At 44.6% G+C, this 27910-nt stretch overlaps 1 protein-coding gene across 2 annotated transcripts in view; it reads left to right on the forward strand.

The window, feature by feature from the left end:
- FAM124A (family with sequence similarity 124 member A) overlaps nt 1-27910 on the forward strand; it is a 61912-nt gene that overhangs the window by 24585 nt on the left and 9417 nt on the right. For both annotated transcript variants that reach the window (XM_055359890.2, XM_004054530.5), the window contains one exon: nt 4603-5336. In XM_055359890.2, coding sequence (XP_055215865.2) covers nt 4603-5336 — 734 coding nt within the window. The remainder of the gene's footprint in view (nt 1-4602; nt 5337-27910) is intronic.

Here is a 27910-nt window from a genome sequence, read left to right on the forward strand (position 1 = left end):
GAGTCTCAGAAGCCACCTTCTCCCGGGCCTCTTCACACCCAAGCCTCTCATGCCATGCTGTAGGCTCTCTTGGGTGACTGTTGTGCATTCCTTTCACTTGTGCACCCACCTGTGGTGCTGGCCTGTTTGAGTTGCCCTCGAGGGCACTGCTGAGATGTGAAGACCTGGGCATGTGCCAACAGGGAGGGCAGTTTCTAGCTTATTCTTCCTCTAAGACCTGGGGCCAGAGGAAAGAAATGTAAGTGGGTGTCCAAGAAATGAAGCTGTTGGCTGGTGGCCGGGAATGAAGCCAGTCAGAATGAGGTGGGAGAGCCGTGCAGAGGGGCCAGGCGGGAGCTGCCGTGGCCACACATGGATGGAGAATGGCAGCTGGCCACTCTGCTGTGAAAGGGATACAGTGGAGAGGCGAGCACACTTCTCTGCAGAGCCTGGGCTGATGGTGCACATGGAACTCGGATACTGGAGCTAGTGCTCATACTCTGTGTGACCTTGGCAGGCTACTTCACCTCCTGTGCCTCAATTTCCTGGTTTCTAAAATGGGGACAATCATAGCACCTCCCCTTTCTATGGTGGTTGTAAGGATTAAATGAGTTCATACATGTAGAACATGGAGAAAGCACCCATGTTAGCTAACATGTCACCCTGTGTACCTGGCCACATGCACACCTGGGGGTGGGATTAGGATCTTGAAGGGACTGCCCGGTGGCCCAGGCAGCTTCTTTTCCCAGACTTTCCTTTACTTCGCATGGTGTTTTTCCCCCTCATTAAAATCATCTGTCATTTTTTTCAGGTAAAATTCTTGATCCCCTCGTTCAAAGCCTTTCTGTCCTTTTCCATTTACATGGAGCATTCACTGATGTTTAGCAAAGTCGCATGTCTCCACTGTTGGGAGTTCAAGGCACCAGAGAAAAGTGAAATCCATTTAGATGATGTGGTATTTTCTCCTAATTCTACTGGAGTTACTGACTGGCAGAAAATTTCATCGCAGCTTTACTACTTTTGCGTCAACTGTACTTCTGCCGATAGTGTCATGAATGTTCAACCAAACCGAAAGAAGCCAGGCAGGCAGAAAGGGCAAGCAAAGAAAAGGGCCAGAATTATCTCTGAATTCTGATTGTGTTCCTAGCCATCATGATGAATTTTCATGATTCAAGTCTATATGGGGGCACACACTTATCAGATAACTGCATAAAAATGAGAATATGATCTGAAAGTAACTGGCCCATCCTTAAATTCAGCCCTTCACCTACGCAACACAAAGATCCAGTTGCCAAAGGACATCTCTCCTGGAAGTCATTTGGGCATCTCAAGCCAAGTGGTCAAGGTGGAACTTTCTGTCTTTTCCCACAAATCTGCCCTTCTTCCTCTATTTCCTATTTCAGTTCAACATCACATCAGATCACTTGTTCAAGCTGGAAACATCAAGATATATACTCCTCTCCAACTTTTCCTACACCCCACCCACCAGGCCTGTGGGCTTCCTGGCCTGCCATTTGCATCTTTGTAGCCTGTGAGTCCATGCCTCTTCTATTTACCCACTTGACTGACTGTCCTGGATCTGTAAGTACTGCTGGGTAACAGCCACCTCCAGTCTCAGTTTCAGGCTTGAAACAACCGTCATTATTATTTCCCATTTGTCTTGGATCAGCTGATCTAGACCATGCTCACCTGAGTGGCTCTTGCCCTGCGTCTTTGGGTGTGAAGTTTGGCTGATCTAGGGCAGGCTCAGCTAAAGTGGGTCTGTTCCATGTGTCTCATCCCCTTACTGGGACCGGTGGGCTCGCCCAAGCATGTACTAATGGAAATGTTGGGAGCACAGGGAGGCAAGCCAAAACACATGCCACTGCTGTCTCTTTCTCCTGCCCAAAGCTAGGCATATAGTCTCATCCTAAATCAAAGGGTGGGGAAATACGCCACCCATTTAGTGGGAGGAGCTACACAGTCACATGGCAGAAAGTAAGGATACATAATAGGATAAGGAACTGGAGCCACTAACATAATCTCCTACTCTGCCAAGTCCTTGTCATCTCCTGTCTGGACTCTTCACTAGTCTTCTAACTCCTTATTTTGCCTATAGCCAACTTTCCCCCAACTTGATCCTGATACCCCTTCATAAAACCTTCCTTTGCCCCTTATCAACTACTGAATTGAGCTGAGGCCCCATACAGCTTGGTTCTAATCCATTTTTCCAGCTGCATCTGTTGCCATGTCTCAGAATTCCCCACGGCCCCCTTCCAAATGTGCTTGTTTTTTGCACAGTTCTGTACCTTCGTAAACACTTCCTAATCTCCTCAGCATTTGAGGGCATCATGAGCAAGAGGGTGTGTTCTGCCTTTACCCTTCAAGAGCCAGTTCATTTGGTGCCTCCTCCAGGAAGTCTTCTGCAGAGCCCTCCTTCTTTTGTCATATGTAGTAAGTTGGAATTGCTCTGTGCTCATATTTAACTCATACAAATTTGAGAATACATGCTCAGCCAGCAGGAAGGAAAAAGAGGGAAGACAATTTAAAGGATTCCACTTGCCATTCTACTCCATGAATGTGGAAAGCTGAAACTTGACTCCGCTCTTACCTTAGTCATCCTTAAGTTCCAGAAGCCTCTTAGGTTCCCAAAAGCCTCTTGTAGAGTGAAGGGCAGGGTTTGATGAGTAAGGGTTCAGTGTTTAAAGAAACAGACTATTCTCTTATACATGGCCCTGCAGCAAAATTGTTATTTTATGTGGTGTTCAACTAAAGAAACATCTACTGGCCATCTTGTCTTGTTACAAGTTAGTGCTTTATTGGAAATTCAGGAGACTTTCAGTGTTAATCGTGTCTATAGATAACCTTTGCTTCACAGTGACTTTAGAATCTAGTCCCCACCCCAAGTTACTATTCCATTGTATTCCTTTTAGGCATATATCAGATTTAATTTTAATTTTTGATGTTTGTGTTTCCCCACTCAGTCACAAAGTTCTCATCTTATGGGCTTATGGGTCTTCAGAGGGCTGCTGCCTATGGTTGTGCAGGTTGTGCACTGCACAGTTCTCAGGGAGCATATCATGCAAGAGTATACGTAAATGTACTCCCATAGTGCTTGGGCATACATAATTAGTGCCAGCTTCTTTGTGTCCCCAGTGCCTGGTACAAACTGATTGCTTAACAGATGTGCAAATGAATGCATGAATAAGAGAGAAGACAGCAAGCTGGACTGTTTTCAAGTGGGACACTTAACAGGGTTGGGAAGAAAATTCAGACAGGTTTTGATCTGATTAAATTAAAACCATGTTATTGCAGCTGTACATGGTGAAATGGACTTATAAGCCCACTTGGAATGTCTACCTACCATAAAAAAATTTTCATCCTGTGACTTGATCAAGGTTATGATTCTGAAAAGCACACCACATTGATAGAACACAATTGACCACATGATCACTGTATGCCTGACACCCCTAGTGGACACTGTGAGGCATGTGTTTGGTAAAGGCAGATCTAGATTCTAGGTGAATCTAGCCCCCTAAATCACAATTGGCCTAAAGATGTCTCAATTCCCTTAAATGAGACCTAAAACTTCTATAAATGCAAATAGAACCATCTTTTAAAAGAGCAAGCCTTTTACCAGGTATAGTTATATGATTTAGAAATATGCCAAGTGTGGCCAAAAAACTGTCACCCCATGGGAAACTGTTGCCAAGTTAAACAGTCAACTTCATGCTTGGAATTCAATAGTTTCAGGTGTTCCGCCAGAGATCACAGGGAGGGTAACCGACTCATTCAAGATGTGTGGGCTTCTGAGTGGATGTGGCCCAGCAAGGGGCACAAAAGCTAGCCTTTCATGGGCAGTCATGGTCTCACCCTGCTTTCCTTCCACCCTAACCTCAGCCCCAGTAAGCTCCAACAGCAAGAACACTGTGCTTGGCTCCGGGGGTCATCCTTCCCTGTGTCTCTAGCAGCAACATGATCGTGGCCAGGACCCCACAATAGGGGACACTGTGGGCAGGACTCATCACCAGCCAGGGCATGACCTGTCTATAGAGTAAGCCCCAGGGGGCAAGCACAGGTCTGTCTTGTCCTCCATCATTCGCCTTGTGCCTCACTCCCTGTGAGGCAGGTAGGAAGGAGCCCATGAGTGTGTGTTAACAAAATAAACAAATGAAATAAGCAAACCAGAGGAGTGCGTTTGTGTAGGGAACATGAATGGAGCAAGGCCCTGCAGCTATTTCAGGAAATACTAAATGGCATCCACAAGATGCTATGCCATCTTTTCTAATGGGCCTGTTGTTCCTTCCAAGTCACTAGACTTGACTTTCTATTTGTCTGATACGTAAATATAAAGTCAAATGTTCCCTATACCAACCAACCTGATGAAATACAGGACCAAGGTTCTCACCCTGTCCAGCTTAGAAACTATTCACGTAGCAACAGCCCTTTCCTCTTTGGCTGCTACGGTGCTGGCATAGTAGTTTTTATAGGTAAACTTGGGATCAGAAAATCACAGGTCATGGAGTCAGTTCAGTTAGAATTTGACTTCTCTTCCTGTCAAGCCTGTACACGTCATCACTGGACACTTTAATGAAATAATCATAATTGTATTCATTCATCCATTCGTTTTTTGCGTGCCCCCAGGTGAGCTTTCCGTTGAAGAGGCGCAGGACCCTTTCCTAGTCAGCATCCACATAATCGCAGACCCAGGGGAGTCCCAGCCCCTGCAGGAGGCCATCGACAACGTCCTGGCGTGGATCCACCCGGACCTCCCGCTGTTCCGGGTGTCCGAGAGGCGGGCGTCCCGGCGGCGGCGGAAGCCCCCCAAGGGCGCTCAGCCAGCGCTGGCTGTGGTGCTGTTCCTGCAGGAGGAGTACGGCGAAGAGCAGATACTGCAGCTGCACCGCACACTGCAGCAGCCGCCCTGGCGCCACCACCACACCGAGCAGGTGCACGGCCGGTTCCTGCCCTACCTGCCCTGCAGCCAGGACTTCTTCACGCTGGCCCCTGGGACGCCGCTTTGGGCCATCCGGCCCGTGCACTACGGCAAGGAAATCGTGCGCTTCACCGTCTACTGTCGCTACAACAACTACGCTGACAGCCTCAGGTTCTACCAGCTGATTCTCCGGAGGAGCCCCAGCCAGAAGAAAGCGGACTTCTGCATCTTCCCTATTTTTTCCAATCTGGATGTGGACATCCAGTTCTCCCTGAAAAGACTGCCCTGTGACCAGTGCCCGGTGCCCACCGACTCCTCCGTGCTGGAGTTCCGAGTGAGGGACATAGGCGAGCTCGTGCCTCTCCTGCCCAACCCTTGCAGCCCCATCAGCGAGGGGCGCTGGCAGACGGAGGACCATGATGGGAACAAGATCCTCCTACAGGTACTGGGGGGACACCTGTCTGTCTGTTTAGGGGACCTGAGAAACCAGTTAGCTTTGCCTCAAACCCTATAGTACCAGTCACAGAGCAATGATCAAGAAAGGAGAGATCAGTGACCCTCTGCCCAGCTCCTAGTCGAAGTCAAAGTGGCCATACAGGATCGCAACAAAAGAGGGGGCAAGAAAGACTCTTCCCGTTGGTTCTCTTCATTTCACTGTCAGCAAACATGTTCCCAATTCTTCCAGCTGCCCCTTCTGTCCTCCCCTATTGGGCATCCACTAAACACCCATGACTCCTGGGGATTTCAAATGAGCTTATAAGCTAGGGAATTTGCTATTAAAGATTCCTGAATCTATGCCCATGTACTTAGAGAGTTTTTACCACTGGATTATTCCCTCCCACAAAGGAACTTCAGGAAAGCCCGTCTATCTGGAAATTTTAAAATATATATTGATGTTCATAGAGGAGATAGCTGTTCTCTTCCTTCAGGTGCCTCCCCCACCTTCTACTCTTGCATCCTTCTACTGCTGGGCAGCATGTTGTTGAAATCCTGTGATCACTTGGAAAAGGATGTCCCGTTAAACATTTTAAGGAGTAAGTGATGCCTTGGGAGCTTCTGGTTTCACTAAGCTTGGAAGGGGTGAAGGAATTCATTTTAAGTAGGCTGCCCTAGTCCTTCCATGGTAAACTCTTTAGCTTCATCATCAGCTCCCTTTCTCCTCTCATCCTTCCAGTGGTTGTCCCAGACTCATTAGAGATAATTAGTTATACTCAATTCAAAATTCAGCATGTATATTACAGAACATCCTACATCTGGTCCTACCTGATAAATGCTTTCCAGACCCAGGCTTTCTTGATTTTACAAGTAAATTAGTTCCAGGAGTATAGGGCCTTGTTTTTCTGAAAAGCCTCTACCTCTGACGTCTCAATTTTCACACTTGGCTACCCGAAAAGAGAAAGTTGATAGTGAATTGGGGGACATTGCCTTAAGAGGCAAAGATTGTGGTTACTTGAATGACAGGTAAAGTTTCATCGTTTTTGTTGGTTTTGGCTTTAAGCACCAGAACTATAATCCACATATCATGAAATGAGGTCAGAATTTGGCACATGTCAGATAACTGGTTCAGACTACAGCCAGGCCTCATTTCTCGTCAGAAAGGTCACCTTGAGATACTTACTATTTATAGGAACTAGATAATTTTGAAACTTCCTTTTGAACTGTGCAGATAAGGAACTAAGTAATGTTTTGTTATTCAATATGCTAGCATTTACTCTATAATCCCTTTTGAAATGTGAGAAAAATTGTCTCTGTGTTTGAAGAATGCCACATCTTTATGCAAAATATAATACAGTTGCACCAAGTAAAAGTTAATGAAATGCAAAGGATATTGTTTATACTAAGAGACCAAAAAGAATGTGACTGTTTCTGAGGTGACTTCTTCCTTTTTGCAGTAATTAGAGCACTTTTTTCTCCTGATCCTTCTAATAAGATAAATAACAGAATGCAGTATGAAAGCTTGGCCTGGGCTCTGCTCAAAGGCACCATGAAAAGAATATTTCAAGGAAGATCCACATATTTAAATGGCTATAAACTCTATACAGGTGCAGGCTTTTGAAGTTAGAACAACAGAGTGTGAAAGAGTAGAAAAAAGATTTGTATCTTGGGACTCAGGCATGCAGGCCCTTGTTCAAATAGTAATATGTTGAGGAATTAATGTGGGCAGAAAGGATGCATTACCTCCTCCCACAAGATTCTTGGTAATGTCAAGCAGGTTCCTATTCAGCTGCATCAGTGCAGATAGCTAGCATGAGATCCACACCTGCCCATCTCTGTAAGTTACTTTCCAAAGTAAAAATTTGTATTTCAGTCTTCAGCAAAATTAAGGTAGTTAGGTCTTGAGGGGAGGAGCAGTTGAGAGTGAACCTTTCTATCCACATTCTCTTTAGCAGTGTATGTTCCCTGAGTGCCATTTTGAACTGTAATGTTTAAGATAAATTTTTTTGTTTAGTTGAATGGAGCTATATATTGAAGAAAATCTTGATTGGGTAGTTTTTAGTTGCTTGTTTAAAATACAGTTTTTTGTTCAGAAAGATTGCATCTATTTCCTCATCCTACACCACTGACTTAACATTCCATATTTTGGGGACTTCCTCCTCCCATTTTAATTCCTCCAGAGAAGAAAAGTTGAAACTTTTTTTTTTCTGGGATCTACTCACCCCTTGTAAGAATTTGGAAATGTTTTTTACTGAGATCAGATAAAATGGAAAGAAAGCTGTCCTCCTCCTGAAACGTATCTTCCCTTCATTCTTGGCATTGCCTGATTCATGGGGGAGGGCAGGGAGGTAGGTGGGGAGTTACTAGCATCAGGTGTTGCTGAAGATTCCTCTGGAAAATGCAGAGGGGGCATGAAAGACTCTTCCCATTGGTTCTTTTCATTTCACTGTCAGCAAACATGTTCCCAGTTCTTCCTGGTGCCCCCTGGAAGAATTTTGTAGAAATTTGCACTGATGCCTGATGATACTAAACTATGGCTTTGTGGAGTCAAGGATTGCTTTATGAATCTTTCCGGATCCCCCATAGAACTAAACTGACATTCTACTTTGAACACAGTAGGTTCTCCTTATACGTTTTTGTTTACTTTCTATTAAAGAATATTATTAATTATGTATATACCAAAAAGTTCACATTGTAAATATACAGCTCAGTGAATTTTCACAAATTTAACATTTGTATAAGCAGCACACAGATGAAAAAAACAGAACAGAGACAGAAACCAAAGAAAAGATTCTTCGTCCCCCGCCCTGGGACTCCCTCCACTTAAATGAACATCTTAATTACTCTATATTACATGAAAGGGGGAGAGAGAAGAAATTTCTAGTCCAAAAAAATTGGGCATATGGCTATGTTATCCTTTTTTTAATATTTATAAGTGGATCTCACATTTAAAAAACTATATTTAAGATGGCTGGCAAAGACATATACCATGAAAGAAGATTAGTGATAACAATTAGAACAAAGGGATTTCAAGTAGAAGGCAAATATTGATAGAAAAATTAGATAAACCAAGTGTGACATCCAAAATGCATGTCAACTTTCTAGAGCTATACTGTTCAATGGTAGCCACTAGCTACATAGTTAATGTCGCCATTAAAATTAAAATTAAAATTTCATTCCTCATCGGCACTAGACACATGTGGCTAGTGGCTACTGTACTGGATAGCACCACTGCAAAATTTTCCTTATCGCAGAAAGTTCTATCAGCCAGCACTGTTCCAGAAATGAGCCCCAAAGTTGACTTTGAGTTCTTGTAGCAGCAAAAGCAAAATGGAAAATCATCAATGATATGATTCAGAGTTCACAAAGGAAAAATCAACTATGCTTTAGATGCACATATAGTCCCAGTTCAGAGTCCTGGAAGCAAAGTCCCCCCAGCATCTCACATGCTCAGTGGTGTCAACAGCCTGTGCTCAGCCGCACCTCTCGAATAACACAGCAGGGAACTCACAAGGCTTTCTTAACTGATGGCTGCAGTGAGGCCAGGTATGCCCAGCCAGATGTAGTTCAGAAAAGCTGCTGCACAGGGGGAGGCTGGGCAAACAGAATAGCCCCCACTCATACCTCCTGGTGGCTTTGCTTAATCTCAGAGGGAAGAATGCACCTTCAGATACTCTCCCACAATTTGTTTCTCTCAGCCAGGCTTTCAGTAGCTAGTGAGTGTCAGTGAATTTGCCTTTTTTATTCCCAGCCAGGTTCCTGGAGCCTATTCTCTATGTGATAGGTAAAGGACAGGCTCATGTGTCCTGCAACTCGGCCACGTGGGGTTGTGCACTGTTCCTTTCTCAGGGAGCCCCAAGCAGCCTGGTAGGAACACAGGCCTGAATGGAAGGCTGCCTGCCTCTTTTGCAGGCCTGCTACAGGCCTCACGTCTGTGAGCAAGGCCAGAGTTCTCCTTAAGAAGTGACTTGGGGTCCCCTAAAACAACAGACAGAAGCACAGTCCAAGGACCCAAAGCTCAATTCCACAATGAGATTGTGGCTGTACTTTTAGGCTGGAAAATGGTGAGAACAGGTAGTTCCATGTCTTCAGAGTGGCAAGATAATTTAACAATGGTCTCCAAGTCTATGGAAAAGTTCTTCTGTGGAAGATGCTCACCACTATCCCTTGGGTCCTTAGAAGGTAGAAAGAGAAAAGAGCTGCAACTAACGGTTTTAAATAAGGCTTAAAAGGCAGGAAAACCTGACACAGAGAATTATTACCAGTTGAAATGAGTTGCCAGGCAGAGGCCTGGGACTGTTATCACCAAAGAACTTTTCAGATCTCATCCACACCAGCTAGTATTGCTTATCTTCTGCATGCAGCAAGGAGATTGACTGGGCCATCATTCCTGGAATACTGGGGACACTGGTTTTGTGAGGACAGAGAGACAGATGCCACTGAGGATGTGATGAGGGACTGATGTGGGCTCCAGAGACTTATTTTGTAATTGTTAATTGTGGTAAAATACACATAAAATTTACCATTTTAGCCATTGTAAGCCTACAGTTCAGTGGTTTTATCCATTCACATTATTGTGTAACCATCACCACCATCCATCTCTGTAAATTTTTCATCCTGCCAAACTGAAAGTCTGTACCCACTGACCACTTCCCATCCCTCCTCCCCGAGGCCCTGGCAACCTCCATTCTACTATCTGTTTCTGTGAGTTTGACTACTATAAGTACCTCATATAAGTGGGATCGTATAGTATTTGTCTTTCTGTTATTGGCTTATTTCACTTGGCATAATGTCCTCCAGGTTCATCCATGTTGTAGAATGTGTCAGAACGTCCTTTCCTTTAAGGCTGAATAATATTCCATTGCAGGAATATGATAGATTTTTCATGTCCATTCAGGATGGACCCCTGAGTTGCCTCAACCTCTTGGCTATTGTGAATAACACCACTATGAATGTGGGTATATAAATGCCTCTTCAAGATCCTGCTTTCAGTTCTTTTGCATGTATACCCAGAAGTGGAATTGCTGGATTGTACAGTAATTGTGTGTAATTTTTTGAGGAAAGGAACCACCACACTGTTCTCCATAGCAGCTGTGTCATTTCACATTCCCAGCAAGAGTGCACAAGGCAGAGACTTGCTTTTTAGGGAAGCAGAGAAAGGCCTGCTCTTCCTGAGGTGAAGCACATGGTATTCTCCACTAGGAGGTGCAGAAACTGACAGTGGTTGGAAAGAGTGGAGCAGACACTTAGATGGGCCTTGTTTTATCTTCACGCTGTACACTCCAGATCTAGACCATTTGTGTGCATGTGCTTATATGCGTCATCATAAAAGATGCATCAGATCATGTCTCTTTCAAGATTCAGAGTTTCCAAGGGCTTCCCATGGCCCTTGCAGTCCCTTCCAGATCTTCACCAAGGCCTACGGCTCTCTGGCTTTATTTATCCCTCATTTCCCTTCCCTCTTGCTCACTCTCCTTCTACATTGGCCTGTTTTCTGTTCCTCAGATGCAGCGAACTCATTTCTGCCTCAGGACCTTTAAACCTGCTGTTCTCTCTACCTGGAATGATCTCCTCCATGATTTCCTTCCCATCATCCAAGTTTCAGAGAGGCCTTCTCTGCCTTCCCCACCTAGAGTAGTTCCCGTTTCCCCAACCCTCAGCACTCTGGTTTTTCTTCTCACACACTTAATCACTTTTCTAAGTTTTTGTCTTGGTTTTAACATAGTACCACAAACTGGGTGGCTTAAACAACATAAGTTTATTGTTTCAGAGTTCTGGAGGCTAGAAGTCCAAAATCAAGGCATCAGCAGGGTTGGTTCCTCCAAAGGTTGTGAGGAAGAATCTGTTCCATGCCTCTCCCCAGCCTGCTGTTGCACTGGCCTTCTTGGCCTTCCTCGGTGTGTGGAAGCACCAGCTTGATCTCTGTTTTCACATTCATATGGCATTCTCCCTGTGTGTGTCATCTCCAAATTTTCCCTTTATGTAAGGACACCAGTTCTATTGTATTAGGGGCTCACCTTTCTCCAGCATGACCTCATCCTAATTAAGCTCATTCCATCTCCAACAACTCATTATTTCCAAATAAGGTCATATTCTGAGGTTACTAGGGGATGGAACTTGAACATATGAATTTTGAGCGGACACAGTTCAACCCATAACAACTATCTTGTATATTTATCTGTTTACCTGTATCTGATCTGTCTCAGTTATTATATTGTCAAAAAATGAATGAGTGTGAGCTGGGGATAGAGGGGTGAGGGCCATCTGGGATCTCTCATGGGTCTCCGAACCCTCTTCAGACTCTAATGTCTGGGTTATTGGGCAGCCCCTTATGCCAGGCTTCACCTTTCAGAGCAATGGAGATGGCAGACATGCAAACCAAGAAAGCTAGCAAAGCATTGCAGTGCTGTGGCTTCAAAACTCATCCAGGGCAGCACGTGGCATGGGCTTCAGAGTCTCAACTCTTGTACTCACCTGTTGAGTGGCTAGGGGCATGTTCCACTGCGTTGGGAACCTGTGTTTCCAAATCTGAACACTTAGGATGGTAATTCTTCCCTAGCAGGGTCACTGAGACCTGTGGGAAGAATGCCTCTGGCGTGCCCTCGGTCAGCACCCATGACCCGGGAATGGCAACCATTACCACACAGAGGTGGATGGGTTCACGTGGCCAGGGTAGGAAGATGCCACGAGAGGCTGCTCAGAAGAACCTATGCCTGAGCAGAGCTGGGGCAGATGCTGTTCCGGGGGCACTGGGGAGCCCCAGGGAGCAGAAGGCACAATGGCCTGGGCAGGACGGGGCCGGGGCAGCCGTCAGGGTTCCGAGCTGCATCTTCCCTGGGCCATAGATGTCTGGTGAGACACTAACTCGGGAACAGGCAAATCATGCTCCAGTTCTAAAGCCCAAAACCAGCGGAGTCATCCCTGAGTCCTCTCTCATGAGACCACTTGCTCTACCTCAGGACACTTGCAGAACCCAGCCACTTTCTCCACTTCTGCTGCCACCTCTGTCTCTAAATGCCACTGGCATTTCCTCATTTCTGCCCTGGGCTCCCACAGCCACTTCTCCACTGGGTGGCCGAGGGATCCTTTTACAATGCAAATCAGATCATGTGACTCCTGCCCAGAACCCTCCAGCGGCTGCTCATCCACAGAGTAAAGCCCAGTTCCTCCCAGGGCTGGTGAGACCTGCCTCCCACTCCCGCTGACCTCCTGCCTCTCCCCTCATCTGCCCGTGACCCTGTGTCACTTGGGGTCCTTCAGAACGCAGGGTACCTCCCATGCTTGCCTCCCCCGTCACCGCCGCCTGATCCCCTCCCCACATAAACACACGCCGGCTGCCTCACCCCCGCAGGTCTCCCCTCAGGGTCACCTCATGAGTGAGGCCTCCCTGGAGGCTCACTGAGATCTGTGGGAAGAATGGTCAGTCTTCCCGCAGTGAAACGCAGTTGTCCCTCTCTCATTCTCAGACACAGATGCCCCAGCCCGTCCCCTTCACCTCGCTGTGTTCCTCCCCGTAGCACTGTAAGCTACCAGTGCACGGCAGCTGCCCACATCACAGGCTTGGCCACCTCCCCACCAGGGACAAGCACCTTGAGGGCAGGGACTTGGTCTTGTTTGCCCACTGCCGTCACCCTCGCACCTCTAACAGTGTCTGGCACATGTTAGACACCCAGTGTTTGTGGAATGAATAAAAGAAGGAAAGGGAGGGAAGGTGGTGAAGATGGCAACCTTGGGCTGGTAGGGGTGTGTGCAGGAGGCTGAGGGAGCAGTGGAAAGCCTCGGCAGAGGGGGCGGTTCAGAGGCAGTTCCTGGGTGTGTGCAGAGTGAGGAGGACCCCCCAGTAGGACACAGGAGGAGGCTGTGTCAGGAGGTGTCCGGGAGGAGGGCTCCTGGGGCCGTGGTGTCTGCTGGCTGGCTGTGAGCAGGAACCTCCAGCCACTGAAAGCAGGGCCAGAGAGTAAAGCAGATTGTGAGGTGGCCATCCTGTACCCTGTCCCTGCCCCGTATGCCAAGCCTGAGGCCTGTGGGCCAGCTTCCCTTCCACACACAAAAAATGGTGGCTGTGCTGATGGAGTCCTCCATCCCCAGGCCAGCCATGTGACTGTGAGAGAGCCCCGCTTCTCCCAGGGGAGGGCTCAGCCAGTGTCCTTGGGAAGGCCAGAGATACACACTGCCATGGTCCACCCTCCTGGAATGACACCTCTGCTTCTTGCTGCCAAAAGTGGTGACAGACTATCCCCAGTTGGTCTTGCCTGGCAATGAGCTCATGCAGGAAAGCATTTACCCTAGAAATAATAATGCGATAACTAATGTTAATTGCACGCTTAATAGGTTCCACGCTTTGGGCTAAGTGTGATCTAATATCTTACTTAACCCTCAGCATTTCTACCAGCCAGAGACCATTCTTATCTCCATTTTGCAGATGCACACACTGATATTTAGGTCAGAAAACTGCCCACTTCCCAGTACTACAGATGGTAAGTGGTAGGACTGGAGTGGATGGAGGCACAGCCAACTCATGGACCCAGTAGAGACCTGGCATTTCCAGTGTTGGCATGGTCTCCAACTTTAGAAGGCATAAAAACCTGGAGGGCTTGTCAGACAGACTTTTGGACTCCACCTCCAGAGGGTCTGGTCCAGCAGATGTGGGCTGGGGCTGAAGTTCTGCCTCTCTGACCAGCTCCAGGAACTGGCCAGTAGCGCCCTCCTAGACATTTGCCAGGCACAGCGAACTCTAGGGCAGGATAGCCCAGCTGCTGCTTCAGGTTTGATTACCACCACCTAAGACACGGCCACTTTTTAAAATATTTGTAGTTTAAATTAATAACAGGCTCAGTAAGACCATCAAAAATACAAGTCTCAAGAGGTATCTGGAGAGTGAACAAACCTTCCTCAAACTGATTTCATCCCATTTGCACCTGATGTCTGATACACAGCAGCTACTCAGTAAGCATTAGCTTGCCTTATTACTCCCGCTTGGGCTCTGGTATTCCCTGGGCAGGGGTGCAGTGACCTGAGGGGCGGGAGATCCACATGTGGGGGAAGGAAGACACCTGCGAACAGCAGGCTATGGGGCACGGGGCTAGTGCAGAGGGTCCCTGGACCTGGGGAAGTGATACTAATGTGCCCGCCATGGGCTTGCCCCTAGGCCGAGACCCTGAAGGAAATCGCTATTTCAGCCAACTGCATTGCCTGCACAGGGTCATTTTGTCTGTGCCAGCTACCCAGCATGCTTGAAAGCCACCCCCAGAAAATCATTTCTCAGAGCATCATCTGGGTTTAATATTCCAGCAGCAGGTATAAGTGACATCATTGCCTTTTCAGCCCTGAGAGGAAGAGTAATTTTCTTTTAGGAAAAAAGAAGTGAACTATGATTACAGGCAGATCTTTGAGGTGGAGGAAGGAAAGTGAGGAGTTCTAAGCAATGTTTTCTGCTCTCATTCTTGGAACAGCTTTCCCTCTTGCCCTTCCTTTCTCACTTAGCTTATTTAGTTTGGTCTGTTCAGGGTTCCGTTTCCTAAGGGAGGTTTGGTGGGAGATCTGGAAGAAAGTGCTGCTGCTTCTGCATGTAGCAAATGGTGCCCAGCAGGCAGGGCCCATCCCCTGGAACACAGGGCTACAAGCCAACCACTCTGTGCCTGGGAGTAAACCACACCAAAAATGGCCAGTCCAGCACTTCCAGGAGCTGCTCAGGTCGGCAAACTCTTTGAACAGCTCCTTTCAGACAGGTACAGTACTGGAGGGGGACAAAGATGAACCAGACGGTCCCTGTGCCCCAAGTTCACAGCTGGTTCCGATTGTTCTGTGGCATGGCTCATGAGAGCCACGGCACAGGGAAGTGGGGTGTGGCTTTGGAGGGACACCCTCCTGGCCCAGGAAAACAGGAAAGCATAGCCAATGCCTGATGGGAGGCAGCAGTTAGAAGTCCAGGCTCTAGATCTCACAAAGCAGAGACCAAATCCTGTCTGTCCTGCGACCTGCCAGGTTTGTCAGGTTGGCCTGTTCAAACACCAGATCAAAAACCTACTTTCATCTCCACTGAATTTTCTCCCGTGTTAGTAGTTATTTTGTGTTAGCTTCTATTTATCCTTCTTTTGATGTTTTCATACTTTTAATTATAATTTTATTAGAAAGTAATAAAACCAAATTACCCCAAAAAAAGTTTTGGAAGTTGCACAATATTTTTAAAAATCACTTATGGTGCTACCACCATCACAGAGCATTTTGGTACATTTTCATCTGCATCATTTTTGTCATGTGAACTATATGTCAATCTTTTTTCTTTAAATTCTTTAAATTTTTTCTTCTTTCTCTTCCTCACTTATCCCCAAAAATGTAGGAAAAGAACGTTTTGCTAAATGGGTTTCAGGCCTTTGGGTTAGTTGTCTCTTTTCTGCTGCAACCTCCTTCCCATTCAAACGGAAGGTCAAACATTACGTTCACTTTAAGGAACTTTCCTCCTGGCTCTTGGCTTCATGCTGAGAGAATGAGCCTCTGGGCCCCTGGGACTTTATGTGAAGGGAGTCCCTGTTTGCTGCCAAAGAATCTAGGTTCTACTAGTTTGGATTTTTGTCATCTCAAGACACTATCTTCCCGAGGTGGTCTGGAAGGGGGCATGTGTGAGAATCCAGTTACTATTTACCCAGGCAACTAGCTCAGCACCTGCTCACAGCAGGCTCTCAATAAGCTTTAAAAAGTTAGCACCACATGACCAGCATCGACTGGCCTCAGACATCTGCAAGCACTCACCCAGGCCACAGGGTCAGGTAGAGGGCTCCTGGGCCCACTGTAGCCCCTGCTGGGTCAGTGTAGCTGGAAGGCTGCGGGCCCTTAGTGGGGAGCCACAGCCTTTCCCACTAGGGGGCCTCTCACTCTGACATCTCCCTGTGGTGTTCGGACCAAGGGTGGGGAGGGAGACACACTGGCCCTAAAGGGAGGTGGTAATGAGTGAAGATCTCCAGGCCCAGCCCACAGGGGCTCCGTCCATCTGCTCCTGAAAAGCCCACGCTGGCCTGCCTGCCATAATGCCAGCCCTGTCCCAAGAGACCAGGTTACTCTTAACCAGGCAGAGAGCCTGCTCTCTGTGCATTCCCCAGCATGGGATGGAAAAAGGGCCTGAATGGTCCTTGGTCCCTTTGCCAATCTTTGTGTTCCCCTGGACCTCACCACATCCCTGGAGACGCCTCTTCTCCCCTGCGTCCTCACCCTTCCAGGGACAAGAGCATTCCACAGCCCTGGCTGGAGAGTGATGGGATTAACAAGAGATGGAGCCCCACATGCCTCTCAGGGGAACCCTCGCTTGGTCGAGTGAACCCTCTGCTACATGAGCTTCAGACTCAGTGCTTTGTAAGTAGGTGGAAAACCTGGCTGAAACAAGCACAGCACCCCGCCTGGGCACATGAAACCCTCCAATCCCCTTTGAGAAGGAAGCAAGTCAACGGTGCCCCTTCACTGTGTTTCTGCTTATTGGGAATTTCCTATAATCCCATTTAGTTTGGGTTTTTATTTATTCAGTACTTCTCAGTGCCTGTATTTGGTATTTATAAATTATATACTGCCATCTAAAAAAATTTCAGTAAATATATACATGCAGGATAGTTGTCCTGACTAACAGATCAGAAAGTAAATATAGCAAGGGCAGAGAAAGGAATTGAGGATTAAGTGCTCAGCTTCCTGGAAGCCAAATCAGAAAGAAAAATGAAATTTTTATTATTTAATTAAAACAAAAATCCATATCTGAAAACAAACTTTTCTGGGTGCTAAATCTCATTAGGTCCTTTTAGGAGAATCATTCAAAATAACAGTAAATGGCCTTCCGTAATGACTTTTTGAAGGTGCATAAATGTTTTTCATGTGGCCAAGGATGAAGTCAAGGGTGACTGATGCCTTTAGTAGCTATACCCATTGGTACTGTAGGCCAGTGGTGCTGTCTTGCTTGCTCTGGAATGGTTTTAATGCCCATGATTGCTATTTGTCCAACTTTGGAAGAGGAAATAAATAAGAATTGGCTTTAAATAAAATCTTATAGTCACTGGATGAAAGCAGCCACTTGGGTTGACCCCCAAGGCACCCCCTCTCCCTGCCAGTTGTCCATGTTTCCATTATCCTATAGGATTCCTCAAAACCTGACCCTTCACCTTGTACATCCTCGGAAACTCAAACCCTGCCTGTCTGTCAGCCCCTCTGCATCAGTCCCTCCTCAGTGGCCTGTGCTTTGAGATCTTTCTTAACTGAAACTTAAGACAGCTTCAAAGTTGCATACACCTGCCAGATGTAGTGGCATACGCCTGTAGTCCCAGTAACTTGGGAGGCTGAGGCAGGAAGATCACTTGCACCCAGGAGTTCCAGGCCACAGTGCTCTATGATCATGTCTGTGAATAGCCACTGCACTCCAGCCTGGACAACACAGCAAGACCATATCTCTTTAAAAAAAAAAAAAATTGCATATGCTGTTTATCTTCCACAGCAGTGGCTTCCATTTATTTATTTGAAATTCTAGTGTATGGATTTTATGGATTCATAATAGCTGTACATATTTTCACAGTACTTGTGGCCATCTGATACACTCATATAACCAAATCAGAGTAACTGAGATGTCCATCACATTTACTAAGCATATATTTGCACCTGTCATGGTTCAGACATTGTGTATATATCATCTTTAAGCTTTGATGCTAAGAATAATTTTTCCTGTTTTGTATATTAGTAAAACAATGATCCAAAGACTGTTCTCTGAGCCAGGGTTTGCATTTGTATCCTGTCTCTTCCAAATGCTAGCTCTACAACCCTGGGCAAGTTACTTTCCTTCTCTGTGCCTCTATTTCTTTATCTGTAAAATGGGGGTAATATAAGTAAGCATCTCATAGGATGGATGTACCAGTCAGGGCTCACTCAGAGGCTTAGGAGTGACCTAACCTAAGGATGGCACACAGCTGGAGGAGCTGGTGGAGAAGGAGACTCCTGGTGTTGGGGCTGAGATCTTCCCAGGTCGGCTTGGCCACCAGATGGGAAAGAAGGCTGCTGGGAAATCGGGGAGATGTGCTGGAATCCACCTGTCTCTCACTGCCTCAACTTCTGTGACATGGTGACCTGAGGAGGAGCTGGTACCCTTTGCCATGGTCCTAAAACACACCTGCCCAGGGCCAGGTGAAGCTGAAAATGGAGATCTAGTGAGAGCTGAGCAGCTGCAGGCCTGGGAGCACTGAGCCAGCTGACTGGGGACAGCCCTACTCTAACCTTCAGAGCATGAAGAAATGGCTGCTTCTGCATTTCCACCTTACACCCAACCCTATACAATGCTGCAGGGAAGGGACTTCTGGGTGGTTCTCCCGTGCCTAAATCAACACAGTCAAGGCCACATGGTTATGGGATGAAATGAACAAAATATAGGGAAAGAATTTAGCATGGTAAATCCTGGCACATGGTAAGGACTATTAAGAATTAGCTGCTGTTATTATCATTATCACCGCCGCCACCACCATCATCATCATGAGTCCATAAACCACTAAGGATTGAAATGCACAGAGGCGGCTCCACCATTAGCTGAATTTGGTAGCTGCCCAGGGCCTTCCCAACAGCAAGGGCCTCTTTTCAGACCACAAAATATATCACCTTCCTGACTGAGATAGGAATTCAAGATGCTTGATTGGTCGATAGGAACATGTGCCCATCTCACTCACATATGTGGGATTTATATACATTATTCTAGAAGATGCCACAAATTACTTTCAAGTGGCTCACCAAAAAACTATACAGATTATATTACATATATACTCATACATATATGTATACATATATAGATAATATGTGTGCATATGTAGATTTTTAAAATAAGACAACTTCATCTAAGTGGTGGGTCCAGGGGTGTTGTTCTTTAACACTTTCGGATGTTTGAAAGTTTTATAATAAACATTGGAGAAAAGCGCACATATTTTCAGCCATTTTTAGGGGATAGTTTTGGGGGCCTTTCCCCAGTGGAGGGCACTGAATAAACATTGCCAGATTTTTATTTAGAATATATAAAAGCTATCATCTGCTAGGTAAAACATAAGACACACACAGTGTCTCTGTCCTCCTAAAGTAGGTATCTAAGTTGTACTCTTTTCCTTTTTTTTTGTTTTTGTTTTTTTCTTTGAAACCACCTTTGTAAAATAAAATTGTACTTTTAATGTGCATTAGTGACCAGGAATCTACCCGTCCAACCCCAAAGCCATTTCAGTTAGCAGGGACTCAGTAATGCTCTGAGGTTGCATCTGCAGGTGTTCGTTTATGGCAGAATTGACGACTAGATTTTAGAAGGTGATGGGACCCATTATGAGCCATGGAGACTGATGACTTACCAGTAACAACACTGCAAGTTTATAGCAATTGTAAAAATGTCTGTAAGTCAGAATGGAAGTGGCAAGGGCAGGAAGGTTGAGTATTATCATCCTGAAAGACAAGGCCACCTACTTGGGAAGGGGGGCCTGCCTCCTGCATAGCCACGTTCCTTGGCCTCTGCTCATACAGAGCCCTCCACCATGCACCACTGCCCTCATAGTGACACTCAGGAATAAGAAAAGTCCTGCCACAGCATCTGCTACTGTAGTTAATCCTTATGGCAGTTGTTGTCATCAACACAGACCTGTAATCTTTAGGTCAGGAGGAATTTATGTCATGCCTAAATTTAACCAGTTGTCCATTCAGCCAATTTATACAGTGCCTGCTCTGTGCCAGGATCTGTGAGCTCAGAATACATCACTAAACAACACAGAAAGAAGTCCCTGCCCTAGTGAAATTATATTCTAGCAGGGGCAGGCAGATAATAAACAATAGCTGTAATAAAAATTATGTAGTGTATTAGGAGAGCCGATGGGGGAAATGGGTTCAACCTGCTTTTTAAAACTTGTAATAGGAGGCTGATTCTGTTTCTCAAATCACTGTTTACTAAACCTGCAAAGCATAAGGATTTTTGGTTACTTGAATCAAGCCATTATTGTCCTCACACATGCTAAGATTCACTAGTCATCCAAACCAAAAACTTCTGGAAGCATGTAGATAAAACCTCCTGTGGAAGAAATGACCACATTTGTTTTCAAATATATTCCCTTGTGTTTACATAATATATATTATACAAAATATATAGGATTTTGAATTTTTTAAATGTATGTCATTTTAGTTTGATCCTAGTATATTGCTTATCTGAAATACTTGTAGGAAATTGCAAATAGATTTTTCTGGACCTCAAAAGAGAAGAATAACTTCCTGAAATTGAGAAGCAAAGAAAATGCCTAGAACTGCAGGGTTGAAGTCAAAAGCTAAATCTTTAGGCTATGGCTATCTGCTCATTTCCTATAAATTTCCAAGAAATTAGGTTTTATAAGTTTCTTGTCACATAGGTTTCATGTAAATAAGATTTCTTTTTTCTAAAAGTGTTCTCCTTTTCTGATTCATTTCCTACAATGCAAATGAGAAATGTAATCTAGCTGTTTTAAGAGAACCAGCTACTACTGAACCACCTAAGCGATGCTCTGAGTATAAGGGTTAAGCTGCCCTTCTACTAATATTCCGCACCGGTCAGCTCCAGATTGTGGCCAACTGAAGTGTTGCCTTTTCAGTACTCCTTTACTGAGAGCCTCCTACCCCATTCACACAGAAATGCCGTGTTAGAATAACCCAGTCCCGCCTCCCTAGCTGTAGTCGGTGTGTCAAGACTATCTGTGAACCAGATGTCACGAGGCATTGGGGATTGGAACTGGGAAAGAAAAGTTGGCTCTTCCATGTAAAGCTTGGGGAGTGGTCGGAAGCTGTGTTTTCTACCAGGGAGAGAAAGCCATCCTGCCTTGAGTGAGAGGAAGGGTGCTGACCTGCAGAGAGAAGGCCAGAGAAGAGAAGGAACAGGACTTGTTGCGTCTGAACCCTTAGCTCCACTTATCCTGTAGCCCAGCTGCATTCCTGCAGCTGTGGACATCTCCCCAGTTCATTCGATCTCTTTTCTTAATAGCATGAGTTGGGTTTCTGTCCTTGACAAGTGAAAGAGTAAAACAGTCTTAGGGGACAAATTCAGTTCTGACATCTTTCCTTTGAAAGGGCAATGGAAAGGAGTAATGAGAACGGCTGAAGAAATAACAGGACCAAGGAGGAAGTTTCCAGAACTTGGTCATTATTGAGTGAAGAAATAATTTTATAAACTCTCTTAATGTCATATTTAAAAAAACAAAAACAAAAAGGGTCTTTTATCTCCTTTTCACTAGAGGAAATGGGTGAAAGTCAAAACCCAACCCACACTGTTAAGAAGAGGGGGAATCCAGTTGGCTTAGCTCAGTCTTTTAGTTGCTTTTCATTAGGTCAGGTGTCTACCCCAGCTCAGTCACTTAGGTGGCAGGATCAGGGTCCTGTAGCATGAACAGGTGCAACTGGGACCTCAGGAGGAGGCCTGTGCATGGTCACGAGAGGACACCACGTTGTAGGGCCCAGATGTCAATAAAGGAAATTGCTTTCCAAGATCCACTTAAGTCTAATGGTGTGGATCGCCAGGTTATGAGCACCTTTAGCGGCTTTCTTTCCTAAACCTGCTTCTCTCTTCAGTTGCCTGGCTGGTTTGGGGTTGCTCCTTTAGTATCACACTCAAGTGGGACATTTAAACAGCTGGGGCTTCCAGGTTCAACCAGCTCCTCTCTTCCATTAACTCAGGAACACCAAGTTATCAGAGGGCTACAGAGGCAGCAAAGCCTCAAGAGAGATGCACAATCCAACTGAATAAGATGTAAGTAACTTAGGAGAAACAAACACATGCAGAGCCAATGAAGCCGTGATGGAAGTTAGCCACAATCTGAGTAAAGTGCAGAGAGGATGGGCCATGTGCACAGCTCTTTTCATTTCTGAATCCCTGTTACAGAAACCACAAAAGAGGCTGCTGTGTGTCCCTCCTTGTTGGGACACCCCCTGGCTAGAATTGCTGTTTGTGTGCAACCTCAGTCAGCTAGAAAAGCAACACCAAACTGTTGGAAATGATGTAATTACCTGCTTAATGGACACTTAATCCCAGAAAAATTTAGAATAGAAATAATACAGTAAAAATACATGATATTAACATTTTTTGTGGTAGCTGAGAAACAATTTGGTCATGTTTGGTATTTTAAGAATTTGTTGTGTTTTACAGCATTTGACCTATTAAGACAAGAGGTCAACCTTGTGATTCCAATGTAAAATGTAGTTTAGAATTGATTTAGATTTGTACTTTTAAGTTGAGGAATATGAGAGCAAAGTTTTAGTAAATTTGTAACATTGAAACAGTTAAGAGGATCTAATTGTCACCATGTTTATATGTTGAATTGATTAGATTTACAAGAGTTACTTAAGTACTTTAAAGATTTTGTTTATGAATAAGACCACTGAACTACTTAAAAAGAAAATCAATACATTAAATGTATAAATGAAGTTTAAGATGTTAAAGGAAATTAAGCTACAAAGCCCTTTTAAAAATAATTGTTAATTGTTAACATTTGCTAGACTTATTAATAGAATAAGATTTGTGAGTTGAACTCAGTCAATTTAAGGGAAAATTGAGCTTGAAATTGGTAACTTTAATTAATTGCATGTTAATTTTTAAAAGTATTTTTTGGATTTTTTTTCTGTACCCAAAAGCAGATCAGAAAACCTACCTTGATATTCCAGAATTTTATCTGATTATGTAAACCCCCACCCTAGGTAACTAATGGAGGGTTAGTTTAATCCCAGCCAGGACTACTTTAGGTACAGCCAGAATCCCAGGACTCAACTACTGTCCTGGGTGAGTTTAGAATCAGTGAGACAGTTCTGGGGGCCAGTTCTCACCCACAGTGTTCCTGGAGATGTCCTGTTTACTCTGGGTTCTTCCAGATCCTGTGGACATGGGGTTCTGGCCTGTCTCTCTGAAGGCCCTTTGCAACTCCAGGGTGGGCCCAGCCTGAATCAAAGACCCCAGACCCAGATCATCCTCTAGCCTTAAGGGTCCCCAGCAGGTTAAGAGGCTGGTACTTTTTCAGGCAAATAGCCCACTGACTACATACGAGGTTGCTGCCATATCTGAAAATGCAAACTTGAGATAACTCATTATTTACAACGTACTTGCATCCCATCTTGTCTCTTAGTTAATTGACATATTCTTTGAACATCTATAAAGTTGTCCTGTCTTTAGGTCCTTTTGTTTCTGCATTTGTGTCTTAAATACTATGCACTTCAAAGATGGGATTGTTTAAAAATTTATAATGTTCTTACTTGCTTTTTACCACTCAAGAAAGCCCACGCAGAATTCTGGCCAGGAGAGCACCTAAGGACTGCTGCTTTGCAGATAATAGAATAGCCATAGTGAATTCTTGACCTGTTCTTGGCATGAATCTTCTAACCCATGAAACTTTTGAGGTGCTGTCCTAAATTCTATTTGCTGAGAAGAGGCATTGTTAGTACAAGGCTAATCTCAACAATCAACATTTTCCCCCCTTAGGCAGATTTATGGAAAAGATTAGATCTATAGTTACTGTTTAGAATCTACAATAGCCATGACGTCCATGTATTCTGAGGAAGGCTGGATGGACCGTTTGTTCAGCCTGAGTCTTTGTCCTGTGGGCGGTTAGTTGATCTCTTCTGATGTAGGCAGCCTGTGTTTTTGGCATAAGCATTACAAATATATTCAATAGTTCTCTGTTTTAAGTGAGCTAACAGATAATACTGCAAGAACAAACTTATGTAAGCCATAGAAATGGGTGGAACTGATGAGGATTCAAGGCTAAAAAGCAAGTTTCGTTATTTAAACAGATCTGCAGATAAGAACAAAATTAAAATTTATTGAGAGGGAAATGTGGCAGTGGAAATTCATTCTCTGGAATTTCCATTATCCATATCATTTTCCAGACAGAGGTTAATTGAAAGGACAAGTTCAACATACTTTAGCCAAGATAATTGTATACAAAGAGGGGGAAATGTGAATGCTAAAGGAATTAACATAGTAGGGATAAGACAAAAGGGACAGAACACTGCTGTGTGCTGGCGCCGCCTCTCCCGCTAGCTTTCTCACTGCACATTATACAGGGCACAGTTTTTCTAGGTCTCCATTTTTACAGCTTTCCAGAATCACAGATTTTTGGAGCTCGGAGGTTGCAAGAGTTTAGTTCACATAGAGTAAAAAAAGGCATTTTTTAAGTTTTGAAGAGTATATAGTCATGAAAATGTAAAGTCATTCAGAATAAAATAATTTCAGTAGCCATAAAAACAGATGAGGGCCCCTGAACAAGAGAAGTAAAGCCAGCTAGGCAGAAGTGAAAATCAGAAAGTTGGCCCTTGTCCGGCTGCACATTAATTCAAATCACCTGAGGAGCTTTTCAACTGATGCCTGGGACCCACCCCGGAGATTCTGTTTCAGTTGCTCTGGAATGGTTTTTTCTTAAAGCTTCCTGGGTGATTCTTATGTGCGACCAGGATTGCAAAGTACTGGCCCACGTGATACAATAAATTCTGCTCTCATTTCTGTTCCTCTTGGCATGATTTCATGACAATCTCAATCTTGAGGACGCTGCCAGTATCTTTCCTGGCAAATACGTGTATTCACTGATTCTAATGACGGTGTGGGTGGCCAGAGTGGAGGATGGTTAGGTGGGGACTATGATGCCCAGCTGCAGTCTGGGCAGTAATATAACCTCGCCAAGTCCAGTGGAAGGTTTTGAGGGTGTTGAGGAGACCTGACTCACTGGTGTTACCACAGTTTAGGCGTGGATCCTTTTCTGATATGGTCAGCTAGCTCAGCCTTGCAGTAGCACTGCTTTTGAGTTTTCGTAATCCATTTTTATTATGTCAAGTAGTCGGGGCTCACTTTTCTCTGAATTAGTGATTGGAGTCCAGGCCAAAAAGCAAAAACAGTGATAAGTATCTCACACTTAAAGTTCAGAGAAGCTCTAGCTGTGAGACCAGCCACTTCCCTCTTCAAGGCAGGAAAATCCTTTTCCCCCTATCTTCTTACAAGGAAGGTGGGGGCACAGGAGGTCAGTAGGTTGGCTTTGGGGGCACACCTCCCCTCTGCTCCCTACCAAATCAAGAGTGCCCAAACCACACTCCCCTCCTGCCCGCACTGATTGTCTCTTGTCTTTATCATTCTGAGACACTGAATGGCCAAGACTTGATGCTGCAGGCCTGGGCCCTAAGAAAGGAGCAGGAGGGAGATGGCTGGGCTAAATGGGAAACAGACAGTGTCTATGCCTAGATGAGAGAGTGGAAAAATTGGTTTAGAAGTTTGTACAGAAAGCAATTGACAGGAGTCAACAAATTAAAGACCACAGGCCAAATCTGGCCTGCCACCTATTTTTGTAAATAAAGCCTTATACACACACACACACACCAGTTGAACCCCCAGATCAGCTACCTCTTCCCCTTCCCATCAGAAGGCCAAAGCTTACTCTCTGGAAAGATGGACCAGGGACCTAGACCACAGGACACCAAGCACAGTCAAGGTAGGAGTGCTAGACCACAGGACGCCAAGCACAGTCAAGGTGGGAGTGCCATACTGGGCCCAGGAGGAAGAAGTGCAATCTGTGTTACACTTCTGGGATTGCCAGGTTCCTAACACCTGCCCAGGCAGGAGGCTGAGGGAGTCCCCTCTCGGGAGAAGTGGGAGGCTAGTGGCTGCCAAATCAGACAGCACAGATATTGAACATTTACATCATTGCACAGAGTTCTATAGACAGCACTGCTCTAAGAAATAAGACTTGGATAAGGGTAAAACCTCTTTTTTTCCCCCATTATAAGCTTTGTAGAACTAATGTGTACTTTGTTTTTAAAACTCTGTTTACGTATCAGTTTATAAAAATAAAAATTTAATTCAAAAAATGATAGGGAGGCATTCCCGCAGGACTTAGACCCCCAGGTTTATGCAAGGGCATTATATTTTCATAATACAAAAGTTTAGCAGCGACTCTCACCTGGGGGCACTTGGCATCTCTCCTCCACCAGGGGACATTTGGCAATGTCCTGAGGCATTTTTGGTTGTCACAACTGGGAGGTAGCCAGGGTGCTATTGGTATCTAGTGGATAGAGGTCAGGGATGCGGTTAAACATCCTCACAGGACAGCTCTCCCAACAAGGAGCTATCTAGCCGAAAATGTCAATTGTGCTGAGCTAGAGAAAACTGAGATTAAACTGAATCTCCAAGATTCCAGTCAGGCTCGCAGATAGATATGCATGCATGTTCTTTTTCTTTTAATGAGACAGGGGCTTGCTATGTTGCCCAGGCTGGTCTCAAACTCCTGAGCTTAAGCGATCCTTCCACCTCAGCCTCCTGAGTAGCTGGGACTACAGGTGTGTAACATTGCGTTGGCTTAATTTTTTTTTTTAACTTGAATCCTTCAGGCTAGAATGCAGTAATTAGCTAAAGTTCAGTCCCACAAGCTAGCATTATACCCTCAGTGCAATAGAAAATTACATTGGAGAATTGAAGAAATTATCTGGATAATTCAAAAACAAAGTACTCTATCTCTTGTTGTTCAAATAAAGTAAGAATGAGATTTTTAACCTAAGTTATTGTTAATCGTTTCTGTCAGCTCCTCCTGGTCATTGAACTATGTCACGGGATATTTCTCTTTGGAAATTTCTTAAAATCAATGATACTTAATGAAACTCTTGATGATCCTTTGTTAATATAAAAATCAGTTCTGTCTACTCCTGTGTTTTACAGCCAACAGGCAGGGTAATTCACAAATTACACCAAAAATAAATATTCGGGGAAAGATGCAGAACTTATACAAAGAGAAAGCTTGCACCTGGGCATGATATTCTTTCAGGTTTTACAGATTCTATCATTAGATTTGTTGGCGCCAGCTCCGAGTCCTCAGCTGTCACTTTGATTTTCTCTGTTGTTCCTCCTTAAGTGAATAGCTTTTTAATATACATCAGATCAATATCCATGTTGTTTCCTAGAACTTCTAGGTGCCCAGCCCTTTTCTGTTTATTAATAGTATCTCCTAGGATCCTTGCCACATTTTCACAAGAGTCGCTACTGATACAGGTTGACTATCCCTTCTCTGAAATGCTTGGGATCAGAAGTGATTAAGATTTCAGATTTTTTTGGATTTTGGAATATTTGCATTATACTTATCACTTGAGCGTTGGAAATCCAAAATCCAAAATGCTTCAGTGAGCATTCCTTTGAGCAGCATCATGTCAGCACTCAAAAGGTTTCAGATTTTGAAGCATTTTGGATTTCAGATTTGGGATTAGGAATACTCAACCTGTATTAAACAAAGCTGGTCCCTGAGGCAACTACTCAGATATTTTTTTATTTGAAAAGTTGCTCTTTATCATTAGATGTTGCTACTGCTTTTCCCAAAAATATCAGAGTCCTCATAACTTTTTTCTGTTAAAATCAAATAATATTTATTGGTATTTATGACTTATGATATATAGGCATATATCATAACTTACACACATGTAAGTACCTTAAAATTACCTTAAGTTATTTTAGAAGATATGTATTTGTCTCTCACATGTATTTTTGTATTTATTCATTCAGGAATATATTGAGTGCCTGCTATGTACAAAACTGAACATTTGTTTAAACACATAATTGCAGGATCAGAC

The sequence above is a fragment of the Gorilla gorilla genome, chromosome 14 (genome assembly GCF_029281585.2).
Source record: "Gorilla gorilla gorilla isolate KB3781 chromosome 14, NHGRI_mGorGor1-v2.1_pri, whole genome shotgun sequence".
In the NCBI taxonomy this organism is placed as follows: Eukaryota; Metazoa; Chordata; class Mammalia; order Primates; family Hominidae; genus Gorilla; species Gorilla gorilla.